At 43.6% G+C, this 20,289-nt stretch overlaps 1 protein-coding gene across 1 annotated transcript in view; it reads left to right on the top strand.

Annotated features, from left to right (window-relative positions):
- CRTAC1 (cartilage acidic protein 1) overlaps positions 1-20,289 on the top strand; it is a 634,231-nt gene that overhangs the window by 516,902 nt on the left and 97,040 nt on the right. Inside the window, exons 11-12 of the mRNA XM_078593311.1 lie at positions 2,390-2,558; positions 13,252-13,397. Of these exons, the coding sequence (XP_078449437.1) occupies positions 2,390-2,558; positions 13,252-13,397 (315 nt within the window). The remainder of the gene's footprint in view (positions 1-2,389; positions 2,559-13,251; positions 13,398-20,289) is intronic.

Raw genomic sequence — 20,289 nt, 5'->3', positions numbered from 1 at the left:
CGCGATAAGCTACTTCGTTGAGCTATCATTTATGGCCAGGCCACTTCTGAAAAAGAGTTATATGGTTCAGTGGGCCTTACCTGGTAAAATAAAAAATAGTTTTTTTAAAGACCGGCCTGCACACCTGCGGCAACATTGGCAAGGAAGTCCGTCCTCACTCCTGCTGTGAAAATGCTGGCACCAAATCCAAGTTCGGTGCCAAATAGCAAGACCCCCAGGCTTCCTATGTTGCAGCTGTGGGGTGGCCCCTAGCCAAGAGAGAGAAGCGAAAATTGCCCTTGTGTTTCTAAAAAGAATAATACTACTTCCACTGTCTTAGTGTGGGCATGAATGAGACAAATGTCCAGATTAGGTGGCCCTGCTTGGCTGGTTGGCGAGTGTGTACACCCCAGCGGCCAGATGGTTGCCCGTACATCGCTTTGCTGCTGCCACTGTCCAAATCCGCCCTGGTGCCTTTAGGTGAGTCCCTGCTGTCCCAGCTAAAGGGGCCTAAAAAAAACTAAAGCTATCAACTATTTTTATTTTATATTTTTTTAACTATAAAACTAATTTTATTTTACCAGGTAAGGCCCACTGAGCTATGCAGCTCTTTTTCAGAAGCGCCTGGCTATCACAAATTATAGCTCAACGAAGTGGGTTATCTTGTCAAAATTTCTAGCAGCCAAATACTCTCAACGCATTGTTGCTTCTAAATTTGGAGGGAAAAACCGGAGGACCCGGAGAAAAATCCACGTGGCCACAGGGAGAGAGAGAGATCATGCAAACTCCAAATATATAGACGTCAGGGTGGGATTGAATCCACGACCTCCTGAATACCAGGTGAGGTAGTTCACATCTCGCCACCGGGACATCCTTTGGAGTTCGCTGACTAACATCTCCCGGGAGGCCTTAGGCAGGTTGAGCCCCCCACCCCCACTTGCAGCAGCCCCTCCTGGCGACGAGTTTAGGGTTGTACCTTGTCCTGGTTTTCCCAGCATCATATTCTTTTTGAAGGTGCTGTCCTGGGAAATCTCTAAATCTTCCCGGGGAAAATAAAAGTCCCAGTTTTTTGTCAGTTGTGTGATATTACACCACTTAAGACAAAGCACGTACAAGTCGTTCTCCCCTTTTGTGCTATTGTCAAATATATTTCTTCCCATGCTTAGCCCAGTTTTGTGTTCCTCGCGTGGCAACACTAGAGGAGGTACACAAAATAAAATGTGCAATAAAGTAATTTTTACGCAAGGTCAAAATTTTCCACTATGAAAACATTGTCCATGTACAGTACGTTCAAATGCAACACAATCTGGATATATCACGGAAAATGTCAACATCTGATGTGTATTTTTAAAACCGTACTGAAATAAAACTCTTCAGTAACCAGATAAACATCCATCTCTCCACATGCAAAATTAAATACCTCTATTCCATATGCCTCTGGCACGTCCAGACTAATGTTATCCAGCAGCATTTGTTTCGGCAAGCATGCTCTGGTTGTTTCTACCTTCTGGTTCTCATCAGCAGTCGGATATGTTAACCAAATACTGCCGGGCATGCAGTTATTGCAGGCAAGTACACTGCACCAAAATTTGTGCAGCCTGTTGGGGACTATTCGGACACTAGCGTATAAAGCCCATTTGCAGACTCTTTGTCATTTATCTTATCTTACAGAATCATGGTACTGTAAATTAAACTTTGATCTAGACATAGGAAAAATCTGAAAAATGTTCTCAGCTGCTCTGCTGTAAATGTTAATACGTAACATTCCACATCTTCATCAACACTGTGGCCTTAAAAGGAAAACAAATCTATAAACGGTGACGTTTCAGGCAATCGCCCTTCATAACACATTGATCAAAATGTCTCCTATTATATAGTTTCCCTATTAAAGCCACACGCAGCGTTATTGACGAATTTGTAAAGTGTTTCGTTATTTGTGCTTGTGCCACCCCTACCAATGCATTATCACCAAATATGTTGTTTAGAAATGTATACCGCATTTGAAACCCAAACGTCGCACCCCCTGCCTTTGACATTCCTCCTCAAAGACACCAGTGGTGAAACCATCAACTGCACAAGAACATCAACAGGCCGATGCACATCTCCTCCATGAATGGAATATTAAGATAAACCACAGTGCAATTGTGGCCATGCAACCAAAACTATGGACTGTAAACCATTAGTCTACGCTCCCTTCAACAGAGGAGGAATGGCAAAACTACACGATCTCTCTCCTGAAGCCCTCTCATCGTGTGAGCAGAGCTTGACATTTGAATTAGTTCCTGAACATATGGACGTGCGCAATAATACAATGCTGTATAAATAGGCCTTCTCATGCCACAGTACAACAGGTGTGCACGTGACAAGTCTACATTATTATTATTACGACTGTTGTGGTTGTCTTTTGCAGAGCACAGGCAATGGCTGGCTGCGCGTGGTGCCGCGCACGCGGTTCGGGGCATTCGCCCGTGGTGCCAAGGTGGTGCTGTACACAGCGCAGAGCGGCCCTCAGCTGCGCGTCATCGACGGCGGCTCTGGATATCTGTGCCAGATGGAGCCCGTTGCACACTTCGGCCTGGGTCAGTTCCATGTGGTGATTGACCGGCCTCCTGACCACGTTCTCCACCGGAAATGGGCGCGGTGGTGACGAGATGTTGTCTATCTCGCCTGGTATGCAGGAGGTTGTGAGTTCGATCCCGACCCTGACGCCTGTATATTTAGAGTTTGCATGTCTCTATCCCCGTGGTCACGTGGATTTTTCTCTGTGTTCTCTAGTTTTTCCCTCCACGTTTAGAAACATGCCTTTCGACTATTTGGCTGCTATAAATGTCCACATGATAAGCCACTTCATTGAGATACCCTTTGCGGCCAGGTTGCTTTTAAAAAAGAGCTGTTTTGCTCAGTGAGCCTTACCTGGTAGAATAAAAAATAGTTTAGTTTAGATATCTCTGAATAAACAATATGCCTCCCTCCAAGCCTTCAGAGGTAAATTAATCTTCATGAGGCAGACAGCTAAAAAATCTTAAAAACAAAGAACTCACATCTGGACAGTAAGCATCAACTTGTCCACAAGAAAGGTACCTTACCACAAAGAACACTAGAAAATCAAAGTGCACACGACAATCCTAAACCCAATCAACTGTGCCAGCTCAATGAAAGTGCTCTGACTGCTATTAAGTGCAAATAACCAAGAGTCTACGATGACTCTTCCCAATCTAGCAAAGAGCCCAGCTGCTACACCAAGTCCCATAAACTTAAATCCCATCTTGCAATTATATGTGATTATATCTTTGTCACATGGTAAGCAAGAGATTGGAGGGTTGCTATAAATATCCACAGGATGAGCCACTTTGTTGAGCTATCATTTGTGGCCAGGTCGTTTCTGAAAAATAAGTTAATACCTCAGTGGGCTTTGTCTGATAGGATAGGGATGGTTTAGTTTCATTTGTGTTTTTTTGGGCGAATTGTTTACCTGTATTGTACTTTGCACCCCTATCGTGTTTTTGTACTGTTGTTGTAACGCTCTTAACCACCCCGACTGAACATCTGTGAAAAAGAGTTATATAGCTCATCGTAGTCCTCCAGTATAAATACATTTTCTGATTCTGATAAAAAAAAAACAATTACAACAAAGGCTACACATCAAATGGCTCATTAACTAGAAGTATTTTATGTATATTCTATCAAAAACCCATTGAATTGATCATCCTGTACCCACTCTCATGGTCTAATTTTGTCTTTTCTTAAGGCACAATCCCAAATAACAGACTCTGTCCTAGAGCTCCTTTCTCGTCGCTCAACACGCATGTCTCATTGCACTCGCCAGCCACCATGTTTCAACTGTGAGAGACACCTCGGCGGGATCTTGTGGCATCGCACGAGAGCCACACCGTGCAGATAGACGTGCAGGCCACTCTCCGAGACTCTGGCACATTCGCTAATGGCCAGTGCCCTCCACCCCCCTCCCTCATGCAATAATTCACGGTTTTACTAAGCCACAAAAACAACGCGGTGTCAGACCAATCCTCACATTACCATCCCATTTCCACGTGTAGAAGCCCTCAAACTCCAGCTGGGGAAAGGTTTTGTTGTCCGTTATGCACAGGAAGAAAAAAAAGCAACTTGTTTCATCTGCGGTAAGGCGCTCGAACAATAATGCTCGGCATAATCGTGAGCACAATAACAATTGCAGCTCGGACAAACACTGAGGCGCACGTGGTCACTTTGCATAAGGAAAGGGCGTTTGATCGTGCAGAATGTCCTTTTCTCCCTGCAATGCAACACAATTAGGATTCACATAGCTTCCACGTGCAGCTGTATCTCAAGATGCTGTGCAAACAAGTGGGACATAGACATTGCAGGGAAACACCGGAAAAGAGGGAAATGTGTTTGCAGTGTCATGTATGATATCCTTCATAGATGGGAGACAGTCAGTTATATGCAGGAGAGAAGAGGAAGGTATTGAGCCTACAAAGGCTGTACATCAACCCATGTATCGCTTGGGATTTGGTCATCAGTTCATGCACCGATGCTATCTCAGTTTTCATAAATTGTCACACCTCCCGAAGATACAATTCAATCAGAGGGTGCTCTTTCTCTCCTCCCCTTTTCGCTATCTCCACTGAACCACTTTGCACAGTCATCTTGTAACAACCCAACTAACCGAGACATAATTATTCTATTTGCTGCACAACTAAAGCAACCTACAAGTACTGTAGATGACGACCTCATAATTGGACTCATAATATCTAACGCAGCACCTACATTGTTGGAGATTATTTAGCCAGGCTTCACTCTACAAATTACACCTTGCCAAGGCAGACACCTTTCCTGTGCTTTCACACAGGGTGAAATGTGACTAACATTTGCCTTTTCACTTGGAACGACTCTCATATTGATACTAGTCAAATGCATTAAACCATCAATTACCTGCCTCCACTTCAAAACAAATACCCTACTACCTTCTCCCATATCACATCTCCTGTCACATGAACTTGAACTACATTTTTATTCTAACATTCCCAAAAATTAAGCCCTTAACTCTCCTGGTTTCCACAAAAATTGTGTAGCTATGGGTGCTCGCTTCCATCATATGTAGTTAACACATGATCATAATCCTATACTGTAATGGAAACTGCTGTAGAGAGTACAGAACTTGTAAAATATTTTAATAGATAAAACCAATTCTAATAGACGCACAAGCTAAAGAGGTCCCTGAATTCTCACGCACACTCACTACCATATACAAATCTTCAAAATATTTGGTGAAAGACACAAGACCATGACCACCACCCTACATCTCCATCCGTACCCCACAATCGATTAGAATCCATGGCAATATGCATGCATCAATAACACCAGTAGTTTCCCCAACTAAAATAATTGACTACACACATACCAAGGTTAGGGTCCCCCCCACCTCAATACCGCTTCCTTGAGTGCTCTTCAATCGTTTTACCACTTGCAATGCATCTGCCTGCACTCAAATTGCACATGGCTCAAAATAAGCATCATCCCACAATGCTGCTATCCCAACACAATTCTACAAGGTCACACATTTACATGCTTTAGGAAAGAAAATAACCTTTAAAACCATCGCAGACCAACCAACTGTGGCTGAAATTTGGAAATCTATAATATCCGATCAGCCGCCATAACTCAAACAATAATAATGACACACGGTACCTCCAGCACAGGCCAATGTGGTCACAAGTTTAGACCTAATACGCGATTCTCTCTCCCCAGATGTCTCCTTGGTGTGACCACAACATATAGGCATGCCTTCTGGCATGCCCTGATATGTCCAAATATTTAACGGTAACATCCTAGAGCACTTCATCAAAGCCCTGCTCATCCTTCTCACTCTCTCACCCTCGGAGCATGTCTCCTTGGGCTAAGAGTTCATATTGGACTCACTCACTACCCCTTCGTGCCGCACACCCTATTGAACATCTATTGCACAGCCACCCAATTCAAAATACTACTGAACTGTAAACAACAGACGCAAAGAAAAAATACTACTTCGCAGTTTTGGACCAAAACAAATCTTTAACTCTGCCTCCACGGAATTCCTCGAGCTCCTTTATACAAGACAGGCTACCGCGATGCTTTTAGATCTGATCTTTCCGCCTTAACATAGCCCTTTCACCACTCAAGTAAATGTACACCAAACCACTCGCCACCCAACCGACTCTCTGTGTTCACACCACCACACATTACGCTCCCCATGACACCACTGCTCATATTCTCTCGCAACCCACTGATCACTGCACTCCGCCACCCCTCCCTCCTGCTTACTCTTCACGCGACCGCAACGGTAAACCCAACCCACGGAGGATTACTTTGGTTGTTTTTTTGCAAAATCAATACAGAATATATACTGTATATACAGTACGTAAAAAATGCTTTTATTTTATTGTGTTAGGGTAACTAGTCATGGTGAGGTAATAGAGGATGAATAAGTAAAAAAAAAACATTTGTAATGTAGATATATTAAAATATGGAAATATAAAACAAAATGCATCAATCACAAATTACAAATGGAACAGAGGTGCTTCAATATATGCGGGGAATTTCCGGGAGTTAATTTTACTGGCATCAAAGCAGGGCAGAGAGCGTGCTCTCAGTGGCTGTATGTTACTTTCCACATGTACGCTGTCTCGTTTCAGGACAGTTTATTTTCATGTGAGGAACTCACTGAAATTGGCCACAATTAAAATCACACACTGCATTATTGGACTGAAGGAATATTAAGCATGTCCAAAATGACGTATAGGTTCAATCGTGAGACCTTCGTTTGAAATGTAATCGGTAGAACCAACTCGTATGATAGGCAGGCATGTGCCTGCTTATCTTCCATTCGGCGATACATTCGTACTGGCTCATGAATAAGCAAGCACAGGTGTTGAGGCATGTCATAGGCATGTGTATTTGTTCATTATTCTGCTTTAGATTCTGCATGGCAATCTATAGTCCAATAACAAGCATCCACTGTGCTTTGCATGACGTAACACTTTTCCTTTCTGATATTGCAGGTTTGTGGCCTCAGCATCGTAGCCATATTTCCATATATCGCATTGGGGATTCGTACTAGACTTTGGAATGCTAACATTTGCTTTCTTTCATTATCTGATTGCGAATTACCATTTGACCAATACGCCATTGAGATGTGTATTTTGTAAGAGAAAGCTAGGGGAATACAAATGGTAGCACACGCAAGGGCATAAGGAGAACATTTTATATTCATATAAACACAAAATAAGGAAATATATAGAACGACGTTTCTCAGCAGAAAAGTCTATAAAAAATTACATTTGACTTGACATACAAATGTACAAAACAGATTTGCAACTGTAACTGATTCTGAAAAATGTAGTTGTACTGAATGGTAATACAATTGAAGGAAAGGTCCCATGCAATTTCACCAGAACTTGAGTAGAATACTCAAAACGTATGACTTCATATTTTACATTTTTGGGAGGGATAATGTAGAGAGGAAACAATTATTTTCTTTGGCTGCAAAGGATTTGTGCCTGTGTTGATACAACTTTACAACTGGACAAAGAAAATATGTCAACAATGATCATAGAAAGCAGTGATATACTGAGAAACTCTGCTGCAGAAGCACAGAATGGAAATCTCCCCTCCATGCCACAAAGGGCATAAAAGGGAGCAAATCCATAGGTTTTATATAAATATTTTAAAAGTGAAAGGCAAATTGTGGAGACAAACCTTGCTGCTAGAGTTCAAAAAGGAAAATTTATATTTTTTTCATTTAAAGAAAACCTTTATTTAAGTTTACATTTATAATCTGCTGTGTGTGCCCTAGAGATATTGGGAGAACTGCATGTCATTTTTTAAGTTGTATGGTATCGGGAACAGATGCAACATAACTGGAAAAAAGACTGATTGTTGTTGTTTTTTGTGTTTTATACTTATTGTAGAAAACTATGGTAAATTATTGTTTCGTAAGTTTATTAAGCATTTCAGGGAAGGTTTTGATGTATTGGAGGAACAAGTGGTAGTTGTGCTTAAGAGCAAGTCAGTGTTGCATTAAACTAGGGTGGAGTTTAATAGATCATATTTGCACAGGCAGGCAACAATACTTTCAAGCCAACAGGTTATGAATATTTTTTATGCCTTTTGGCAAGTGCTGATAGGGGTCCCCCTGGTGTAAAGGGCTTTCCAGAGGCATACAGCAGCAGTAACAATTGATCACTTTATTGATGAGTCCAAATGAGGACAAAACATCCAACAGTTTTCTTTTGGTTGCACAGTCTACCTATTGGGATGTCACATTCTTAATGGTTTCTGTCACTCATAGGTGGAGTTTGACTTCTATATTCGGAGGGCAGGGGGGCACGGGTTCGCTTTGTCCCTCACATTAGGAATAGTGGGTGCATACAATTAATGTATTTTTAATCTGAATTCTAAATTAGTAAAGGTGGCCTCCTCGTACCCCCACCCCCCCCCCACAAACTCTGCCCTCCTCATATGGTGTCACCCCTTCAGCTATTTTAAGCTCTTATCCATGCAGCGGGTAGAGTGACTAACGTGCATGTACACATTTACATGTATGCGCGCACGGTTTGCTACATGCGCTGCAGTGTGATGGGCCACGGACAGTATGATGAGGCCATGACGCCCACACCGGAATGCCCTGGGCTACCTTTAGTTCACCACTGGTTGCAGGGATTTTTGTCCAGCACAGTGCCCTATCCATTCCTCTTGGCTAATTGAAGATACACATTTCTCTTGAACTGCGGTGAAATGATTTTTTTTCCCAAAAAGTTTCCACCAGCGAAACGGTTGGGAAAATGTGAAAACGAATGATGGATGTCTTGGGCCCTTGGACTTTTGTGTATGATATAGGAGTGTTATACTGGTAGGAACGAAGTAGACCAGACCACCAATAGATTAATGTGTCCGTCCGTCCGTCCGTGTATCAACATCGCCCCTACTGCAAACACTTGGCATGACCCTGCCCGACAAGATGGCCGCCCGCTCCCCCTGCGATCTGTGAACTAAACAAGATGGCCGTCGCTTCCGGCGCCTCACGGCGAAACTTTAAACTTCGCTTCAAATTTACTTTACTGAAACGCAGCACGTTTTTTTTAACACAGATACATTTATTAACACAGAGACGAGATACATTTAATCGCCTTATTTGTGCACGAAAAGCACGGCGCGAGGCCTAGTGCGGCAGGCTTCGCGAGGCCTAGTGCGGCAGGCTTTGCGAGGCCTACTGCGGAAAAGGCATCGCGAGGCCTACTGCAGAGAAGGCTTCGCGAGGCCTACTGCAGGGAAGGCTTCGCGAGGCCTAGTGCGGCAGGCTTCGCGAGGCCTACTGCAGAGAAGGCATCGCGAGGCCTACTGCAGAGAAGGCTTCGCGAGGCCTACTGCAGAGAAGGCTTCGCGAGGCCTAGTGCAGGGAAGGCTTCGCGAGGCCTACTGCAGAGAAGGCTTCGCGAGGCCTAGTGCAGAAGGCTTCGCTAGGTCTACTGCAGGGAAGGCTTCGCGAGGCCTAGTGCAGCAGGCTTCGCGAGGCCTAGTGCGGCAGGCTTCGCGAGGCCTACTGCAGAGAAGGCATCGCGAGGCCTACTGCAGAGAAGGCATCGCGAGGCCTACTGCAGAGAAGGCTTCGCGAGGCCTACTGCAGGGAAGGCTTCGCGAGGCCTACTGCAGAGGCTTCGCGAGGCCTAGTGCAGAAGGCTTCGCTAAGTCTACTGCAGAGAAGGCTTGGCAAAGCCTAGTGCTTCGCGAGGCCTAGTGCAGGAGGCTTCGCGAGGCCTAGTGCAGAAGGTGGTGGTGGGGGGTGGTGGGGTAGTGGTGGTGGGGTTGGGTGGTGGTGGGGGGTGGTGGGGGGGTGGTGAGGGCTGGTGGGAGGGGTGGTGTTGAGGGTGGTGTTGGGGGGGGCTGTCAACTGGTGTAGGAGGCGGTGCACTTCTCTGCTTCAATTTTGTTGCGATTTATTATCTGCACACAAACAAAACCACCGAGAAGTAAGACGCGCCACCCAGTCCTGCCCCCCCCGCCCTCTCCCCCCACCAATATTTGAGTGATATTATAATTAAATAAAATGATGCAGCACCCCCGCTTTTACATTAGTAAGCAAATCACAGCAAGATGAGTTTTTGCACACTACGGGCAACACATTTTCTCCAGTCACTGCCTTAAACCCGTTCAGTCGACCGAGTGGAACAACAGAATAGGCGGCTAAATACGGACTGAGTGGCACATAGAACACATTCCTGCGGAGGGAGCTGGTAGGAACGTTGGGTTGCTCAGTCAATGGCCAGGGTCAACGGCGGCGTGGTGTATTCCGCAAATATGCCCGACTGTGAGGGCGGGCACAAGCCGGCGTGAGTAGGTTAAACGTTGAGTTTTATAAGGACACCACGGGGTGACCAGCCCCTCCCCACCCAGCCCCTCCCCACCCAGCCCCTCCCCACCCAGCCCGGTCGATATCCCTGTACCGGTACTAAGTATTATTCCTACCAGCCCACCCCGCAGGGTCCTGTTTTCAGACTATATCTTGGGCATGGCATCATGTTATCAATTTGCGGTGGTGAGGCATTGAGATGAGTTTCCTACAACTAAGTTGCCCGTGATGGTTTCGGCAAGAGTGATGTTTTACTAACTGGCTGGACTTTAACAAAGCGTTTTAAATATAACTTTATGACATTGTATTACAGGTGTGGATGATGCTACAAATGTTATGGAAGTGTAGAGAGGTTCCAGATGCGTGCTTGTTCATTTTTTAGTGTTTGTTGAATGGACCGACACGTGCGCAGAATCGCCTGGCAAATGCCCCGATCCACCATCGTCGCCTGCCTGTCCCTTCACCCTTTCCTGCCATTCTCCTTCAGCCCTTATAGCCAATCGCTTTCCACCCCTCCTGCCGTTCGCATGAGAAGGGGAGCAGGGAGGAAGGGGAGGTGTATATCGGCGACCACTGGACTGGTGCTTGTTCGAGATTATGTAATCAGCGTGCGTTTCCAACAACCGCTTGTGAAGCAGAGACTAGGGGTGGTTCGGGCAGTTTAACCATTCACAATCCCTTTATGTGCTTGCATGCAGGGATGAGCGGGTAATTGTTAAACTTAATTTCGGGAAGTGCTTTGCAAGATCGCACAGAGGAATAAGCAAAAGTAAGCTTAGAAATTCGGAATAGAATATGGAAGGACAGTGTTGGAAATGTAATCGGGACGAGGAGGTGGTGATGGATAGGCCACATGCTCAGGATGGAATGAGACAGGATTCAGGTATTCCCCTTGGTCAGGGATCAAGAGGAAGACCTACATCCCAATGTTGGTGAACAATAAGAGCAGGCCTTGGAGGTCAGATTTACCGCTCAACAACCGTATGACCTAGCAGACAGACAGAAGGGATGGTGAATTGAAGTCGCATTCGTGACATTGGGCCAAGATTAATTCTTGACACTCTTGACCTTGGATTCAAACGACGCATCTTTTACATTTGATTGTAATCATTGATACCACTGTAGTACTCGTACATTTAGCTCCATTGTCGGAATTTTAAACACCGTTTGAACAGACCCTGTGTATACTACTGTACGCAATACTACAGGCATGCACGATGTTTACTGGTGATTGCCCTTTGTGACTGTGAAAAAAAGAACATTTCCAGTAAGTTTTAATTTTGTTAAATGATTGGTCAGTACATAATAGGGAGCAGTCCGGGTTATCGCGCTTTGTGTTGCACCGTTTCCAATAACACCGGATGAGGGGGCTGCTTGCCCTTAAAAAAAAAAAACTCGCTCTCATCCATAATCCACTCCCACGTCCATTGATTTCCGTTGATTGAAATCATTCGTTCTTGTGCCTTGTGTTTTTTGTCTTGTGAAGTTTAATGGTTGCTCTTGTATTTTTTTGGAATATTTTTTTTTATCTAAATATATTTTACACATACACACTACACGTGAAGGGAATACGGGAATCCCACCGCTGGTCTAATGTCGGACTTCAATCGTTACGGTTATATAAATGCTGCTGTTGTGTATAAAGCTTGTTTTCATAATCTATTTTTGGAAATTCACAGAGGAATGAAGGGCCCTGTTCCCATTCTACTTCTTCCAGCCATTCATGTTTGTTTTCCTGTCTGTTCATTGATTACATCACTACACATCCATTTTGGTCACTCCTCCATCGATTTCCTCCGATCTTTACCCAATTTTACCACCAGTTTCAGCAATAAGTTTTCATCCTTTATAGCGATCCAAGTAATCACCACCATTACCATTTATTACGTCCACAGAATCTTCTACTTAAAAATATATAATACAGTTTATAGCCATGATAATGGCTTCTCTTTGTAGTTTAAGCATTCCACGGTTCAAATCCAATATCAGCCCCTTGAAAAGGAAATGTAGCAACATCACATAGATACATGATTGACTAACTTGGCTGAACGTTAAAGAACCAGTCACGTTGTTACCAGGTTTGAGCCAGTGAAATTGTGTTCATGGTCAAATTTGGAGAGTGACCTGAATCACTATGCAGTATTACCAGATTCCATTTCCAAGTGCATGTTGGCAATGGAAATCATATGCATAGTGTCTTCAGAAAGTCATGTTTGGATACTGTATGAATCCCATTTTATTATGCAAAGCTCAGAAACAGCATTGCTGCCTTATAATGATTGTTAGAGCGTTTTTGTAACAATGATATAAACATATCACGTAAAATAAAAATATACAGACTAAAGCAAAGCACCTCAAATACATGCTTTTAAGTGCTATGTGTGACAGTGCTCATTTTATTTAGGTATATCTCCAAATGTTCGAGCAATGGCATAGTGTTTAGAGCACTCCACTATAAACCTTGTGGTGAATTAGATCTGAGCCAGTCCTGGGCCCTCTCTTCACAAACCCGCACTGACCCGTGTGGCAAATTATGGTCAAACAACCCTCAATGTGACATGGTATGGGTAGGCCCTCATCTAGCAGTAGATGACAAACGGACCGTGAATTATTATTTACTAAATTATTATTTACTACATTTAATTGGACCTTTTCATAAAACCATTCGCATAAAACTCTCCAACACACCGGAGTGCTGAACTAGGAACTTATTGGCATGTGTTTTTACGTGACAAACCTTCCTAATTGGCTGTATCGGGTGGTGGCGGGTTTAACAACACATGTATACTTACGTGACCTGACGCAAAAAAACCTCTTGTTGAAAACCTTCCCCGTAAACATGTAAAAATTAGCTACATCCAAAGTGGGTGTTGTCTGTTTTTTTCACACAGAGAAGGACGTGGGCCTCCGCGTGGAGGTGACTTGGCCTGACGGGTACTTCTTCTCGAGAAACCTGCGCAGAGATGAAATGAACTCACTGATTGAGATCCCCTACCCCGACGGAGAAAGCCAGCAGGACAGCGAGAGCAAACCACAGGTAAACGACACGATTGGTTTGATTGATCCACTGATTTTATTAGTTTTTTGCCGGGTTATAAACATTTAGCCTTAAACTACTTTTTTGTAAGAATGACCCGCAGAGGTCCTTGGTTAAACAAAAGGAAGTTACAGCAGCGAATAAATCATAAGATTGCAGATGCTGAGCAGCAAACACATTCCAGGAAAACAACATTCAAGCACTAAAATGGCACGAGGTGCTGGATTTGGGAGGCATAATACACATTTGAATTAATGACTGAGTTTAAATTCACAATGTACCTTCCACATTGTTTCCCAAACAAAAGCGTGTTTGGGGGAAAATCACATTTGATGCTGTAGAGTTTTCCCACGCACACTTCCATTCACTACATCGAGGATTCAAATACCCTCAACGCTCTGAGGCCTGCCGACCAGGGAGTATGCAGGAGTAGCCGTCCTTAGCTTCTCAAGTTGCTTAAGACCGCTTGTGCTCAGAGCGATGTGGCTGGAGGTAAAACGGGAGCTTCTTGTTTGTCTATAACTCACGCACTGTTCAAAATCTGCCTGTGCCAAACTGGGCACGTCACCAGGGTGCAAGAAGAAAATTGCAGAGGTTGTTTTTATTCTTCTACATTTGGTCTGTTGAAATGTTTTAGATTTTTTAAAATCTCGATTCAAATGGACAAACAACGCTCAGGGATGCGAGCCCAATTGACGTTTTCTCAATACCTTGAGCTGTAGAAGAGTGTAGCCAAGTTTAAAAATAAATTTAATTAATTATATTTTTCGCAATTAAGAGGAGTTGTAAGCATGGAATGAACACATTACCAAGGCTGTACTAATTGACTCTTCTCGATTCTAAATAGATAAAAGAAAATGCAGGATAAAACTGATCACACTGTTTCTGTCATTATCTCTATACAGTGAGGGAAAAAAGTATTTGATCCCCTGCTGATTTTGTACGTTTGCCCACTGACAAAGAAATGATCAGTCTATAATTTTAATGGTATGTTTATTTGAACAGTGAGAGACAGAATAAGAACAAAAAAAATCCAGAAAAACGCATGTCAAAAATGTTATAAATTGATTAGCATTTTAATGAGGGAAATAAGTATTTGACCCCCTCTTAATCAGAAAGATTTCTGGCTCCCAGGTGTCTTTTATACAGGTAACAAGCTGAGATTAGGAGCACACTCTTAAAGGGGATGCTCCTAATCTCAGCTTGTTACCTGTATAAAAGACACTTGTTCACATAAGCAATCAATCAATCATATTCCAAACTCTCCACCGTGGCCAAGACCAAAGAGCTCTCCAAGGATGTCAGGGACAAGATTGTAGACCTACACAAGGCTGGAATGGGCTACAAGACTATCGCCAAGCAGCTTGGTGAGAAGGTGACAACAGTTGGTGCGATTATTCGCAAATGGAAGAAACACAAAAGAACTGTCAATCTCCCTCGGCCTGGGGCTCCATGCAAGATCTCACCTCGTGGAGTTGCAATGATCATGAGAACAGTGAGGAATCAGCCCAGAACTACACGGGAGGATCTTGTACATATTCTCAAGGCAGCTGGGACCATAGTCACCAAGAAAACTGTTGGTAACACAATACGCCGTGAAGGACTAAAATCCTGCAGCGCCCGCAAGGTCCCCCTGCTCAAGAAAGTTCATATACATGCCCGTCTGAAGTTTGCCAATGAACATCTGAATGATTCAGAGGACAACTGGGTGAAAGTGTTGTGTTCAGATGAGACCAAAATTGAGCTCTTTGGCATCAACTCAACTCGCCGTGTTTGGAGGAGGAGGAGGAGGAGGAATGCTGCATATTACCCCAAGAACACCATCCCCACCGTCAAACATGGAGGTGGAAACATTATGCTTTGGGGGTGTTTTTCTGCTAAGGGGACAGGACAACTTCACCGCATCAAAGGGACGATGGACGGGGCCATGTACTGTCAAATCTTGGGTGAGAACCTCCTTCCCTCAGCCAGGGCATTGAAAATGGGTCGTGGATGGGTATTCCAGCATGACAATGACCCAAAACACACGGCCAAGGCAACAAAGGAGTGGCTCAAGAAGAAGCACATTAAGGTCCTGGAGTGGCCTAGCTAGTCTCCAGACCTTAATCCCATAGAAAATCTGTGGAGGAGCTGAAGGTTCGAGTTGCCAAACGTCAGCTTCGAAACCTTAATGACTTGGAGAAGATCTGCAGAGGAGTGGGACAAAATCCCTCCTGAGATGTGTGCAAACCTGGTGACCAACTACAAGAAACGTCTGACCTCTGTGATTGCCAACAAGCATTTTGCCACCGAGTACTAAGGCATGTTTTGCAGAGGGGTCAAATACTTATTTCCCTCATTAAAATGCAAATCAATTTATAACATTTTTGACATGCGTTTTTCTAGATTTTGTTGTTATTCTGTCTCTCACTGTTCAAATAAACTTACCATTAAAATTATAGACTGATCACTTCTTTGTCAGTGGGACAACGTACAAAATCAGCAGGGGATCAAATACTTTTTTCCGTCACTGTATATGACGGTATTTTAAAGCTCATGTGCCTTGAAACTTTTTTGTAAAAGGCACTTTGTGAGTGCAAATTATTGTTATTATCAAAAATTTGATGCAATTGTGAATACGCTTGAATAGAAGATGTGTTTTGGGAAATTGTGTTTCTCATCTAGAGTAGCACTCCGGATAAGGCGGTATGACCTGTTAATAGTTTTACAACCTGAAATAAAATGTATTCCTATGCTCCATTACATTTGTCTCACTTTAAGAAATAATTTGCATAATTTTAACAATCACTTCATAGCGCAATTGGATATACAGTAATCCCTCGCCACTTCGCGGTTCAAGTTTCGCGGCCTCAGTGCATCGCGGATTTTTCGAACTGATTTAAAGGCCTCATTATACCTGTGCAGTAACACCATCATCATCATCATTCATCATCACATTCATCGAACTGCACAGGTCTGTCATCGTCGTCATTGTCATCGTCATTGTCATCGTCGTCGTCGTCATTACTGGAGTCAAGTCTCAAGATACTACTGTCATTGGTGAGTGTAAAACACCATAATACGTATCGTATGAGAGAGAGAGAGAGTGAATGTATAATATTAAGGTTTTATAATTAAATAGACTTAAGTAAAATATATATATAAAGTATAAATATACATATTTTAAACATTCTGGTACCCACACACACATATACGGAAATTCCTAGGGGGCCAATCCTACTTCGCGGATTTTCACCTATCGCAAGGGGTTCCGGTCCCCATTAACCGCGATAAACGAGGGATCACTGTACTGTAATACTGGCAATGGACTGGAGTATACTTACTGATAGTGCTGAACCATCTTACGTGAAATTAATGATGACATCAACGTCGTGTTTGGTCTGCTCATGGCGTATAAGGGACTCGTTAGCAGTAAGAGGCCTCTCTACCAGTTTGACGAGATGTTAATTAATTACTTCACCTGGTATACAGGAGGTCGTGGGTTCGATCCTGACCCTGACGCCTGCTGTATATTTGGAGTTTGCACGTCTCTCTCTCTCCATGGCTGCGTGGACTTTTTTCCGTGTCCTCCGGTTTTTCCCTCCACATTTAGAATCAACGCGCGTTTAGAGTATTTGGCTGTTGTAAATTTGCACATGATAAATCACTTCGTTGAGCTATCATTTGTAGCCAGGTCGCTTCTGAAAAAAATCTTTTTAGCTCAGTTCGCGTTACCTGATGAAATAAATAAGAGTTTTAGTTTAGTTTGCAGCTCAAGCTGAGTGCATGTGATGTGTGCCCACTGCCGCACATTGCTTCTGCTTCTTCGAGGCTGTAATGCACGGTGTCGTGGGCAGAATTCGGCGAGGGATTATAGCGAACAATCTCGCCTTGACTCTTGAATGATGATTTATATTTTGAGTGAACTGCGAGGATTGACTCACAGCAGATACAGTTAAAGACTTACATTGAAGATACAAAACATCAGCAACAAGTGCCTCATGATTTGTTTCAGGCACGTGTATATGCCTATTAGCTGTTAAAAAAACTGAAGGTAAATGATCTTGTAAAAAGATGTCTGCTCATTTTGGAACAATTAGAAAAATATACACTTTTTAGCTGCAATTGTGTAATTCTAGATTTGAAGCTTTCGTGACTGCAATGATTCATATTCTTAGGTTTTGTCGGTAAAGTCACGTAGGTAAAACATCAAAATTAATAAAAAATTAAAATAAAATAAAAATCACGACGTTACGGAGGCAACACAAGTCTCCGTCATCAGGTGGGACCGTCACAGCCAGATTAGCTGCATCAAGTGAGGCAATGATTCAAGATGTGATCCCTTAAAAGCAAGTTGAGGGGGGAGGAGAGGGGGGGGGAGCTCATCAGAATGTGGTAGCCAATGAATGGAACGTATCGGGAGGGAGGGGGGGGCGGGGCTCAAAGACGGCACGGAGTGCCACGTACAACGCATCGGGAGGGGGAGGGGGGCGGGGCCAAAAGGATGGACGACGGCTTGGACGCGGTTGTGCGCAAGCAACTACTGCTGCACACGCCAACGCATTGGACAGAGAGGGCGAGGGGAGGCCTGATACACATGATAGAAAAGAACGAAAATGCCCATGTTTATACCAATGCTGGCTGAACAATGAAGAGAGTACTGTTAAACACTGGGGATGTTAACACTCGGTAAAGTAAAGTAAAATAGTGCCTGTCAGATAAGATGGTCCAAAAAAGTGTAATTAAGTCTTTTTTGCGTGGTTGATAACATCTTTCTAATGATTACTAAGTTCTGTTTGAGAGGAGGCCTGACGGATCCTTGGGACATTCTGTCTACAGGAAAGCCACCCACACTGATTCCTACTTGAAACCGGATTCCCACCACCACCCATCTCAAAAGAATTATCTCATCAAAACGCTATACCACAGAGCCCATGGCATTTCTGACCAACACCACCTGACCGGTGAATTAAGACATGTACATCGGGCCCTCAGGATGAACGGATACTCTGACCGTACTATCCGCCAAGCTGTCTCTCCCACCACACAGAAACAGCCACATGAAACTCCGACCAAAACTATCACGTTACCATACATAGCAGGCGTGACCAAAAAGATCTCCAAAATTCTAAACAAACATAACATCCAAGTCCGATTCAGTACAGTGCATAAAATCCGTGATCTGATTCCATCTGTGAAGGATGTCGTTCCTGACTTACAGTATCCTGGAGTCTACAAATTGAGTTACATTTGTGGTGACTGCTACATTGGAGAAACGAAACGTCATGTTTCTGATCGTGTCCGCGAGCACAAGTCAGATCTGAAACACGGCAGAACTGATTCTTCGGCCGTTGCCGATCATTGCTACAACTCGGTGGGCTCTCATGAAATTGTCTTTTCCGAGACCAAGGTTCTCTGCAAACCTCCTGGCTACCATCAAAGGTTTGTACACGAAGCCATACAAATATACAAACACATACATAATTTCAACCGTGATGATGGGTACAAACTTAGTAATCATTGGAAAGATGTTATCAACCACGCAAAAAAGACTTAATTACACTTTTTGGACCATCTTATCTGACAGGCACTATTTTACTTTACTTTACCGAGTGTTAACATCCCCAGTGTTTAACAGTACTCTCTTCATTGTTCAGCCAGCATTGGTATAAACATGGGCATTTTCGTTCTTTTCTATCATGTGTATCAGGCCTCCCCTCCCCCTCTCTGTCCAATGCGTTGGCGTGTGTAGCAGTAGTTGCTTGCGCACAACCGCGTCCACGCCGTCGTCCATCCTTTTGGCCCCGCCCCCCTCCCCCTCCCGATGCGTTGTACGTGGCACTCCGTGTCGTCTTTGAGCCCCGCCCCCCCCTCCCTCCCGATACGTTCCATTCATTGGCTACCACATTCTGATGAGCTCCCCCCCCCCTCTCCTCCCCCCTCAACTTGCTTTTAAGGGATTACATCTTGAATCATTGCCTCACTTGATGCAGCTAATCTGGCTGTGACGGTCCCACCTGATGACGGAGACTTGTGTTGCCTCCGAAACGTCGTTATTTTTATTTTATTTTAATTTTTTATTAATTTTGATGTTTTACCTACGTGACTTTACCGAAAAAACCTAAGAATATGCAATTGTGTACTTGCATTTACTATTCTTGAGTGTTTTGAAATACAGTGGTTTTTCAACAGTATATAGTATGCGGTGTGTGACTTCATGAAACTAGAGTAACAGCTGTGCACACACGCATGGAGCAGGACATACGCAGATACGGAGACGTGAAGAGAGCGTGCAAGCACCCATTCTTATAAAATGTAATCTCTGCATGTCATTTCAGGCAATTTTTCTGGTATCAAAATGTTGGAGATTTCTGGAGAGTTCAGAGGGATACAATCCAAATTGTCAGTAATACACCGGCAGAAAGATTCAGCACATTTGTAGAAACTTTTTCTTCTCATGCCCACCCTAACCTGGGCCACTCCATAATTGCTGTACGCTTGGGCCATATGTGGATTGTCAAATTTTGGAATCGGTCTGACTATACATTAGCACATTTCACCAATACAGTGAGGGAAAAAATATTTGATCCCCTGCTGATTTTGTACGTTTGCCCACTGACAAAAAAATGATCAGTCTATAATTTTTATAGTAGGTTTATTTGAACAGTGAGAGACAGAATAACAACAACAAAATCCAGAAAACGCATGTCAAAAATGTTATAAATTGATTTGCATTTTAATGAGAGAAATAAGTATTTGACCCCCTCTCAATCAGAAAGATTTCTGGCTCCCAGGTGTCTTTTATACAGGTAACGAGCTGAGATTGGGAGCACACTCTTAAATGGAGTGCTCCTAATCTCAGTTTGCTACCTGTATAAAAGACACCTGTTCAAAGAAGTATTCAATCAATCAG

This window comes from Lampetra planeri, chromosome 4, assembly GCF_965212315.1.
Source record: "Lampetra planeri chromosome 4, kcLamPlan1.2.h2, whole genome shotgun sequence".
NCBI classification, from domain to species: Eukaryota; Metazoa; Chordata; class Hyperoartia; order Petromyzontiformes; family Petromyzontidae; genus Lampetra; species Lampetra planeri.
Note: the sequence above shows the minus strand (reverse complement) of the source record. Positions and strands in the feature narration are given on the sequence as shown.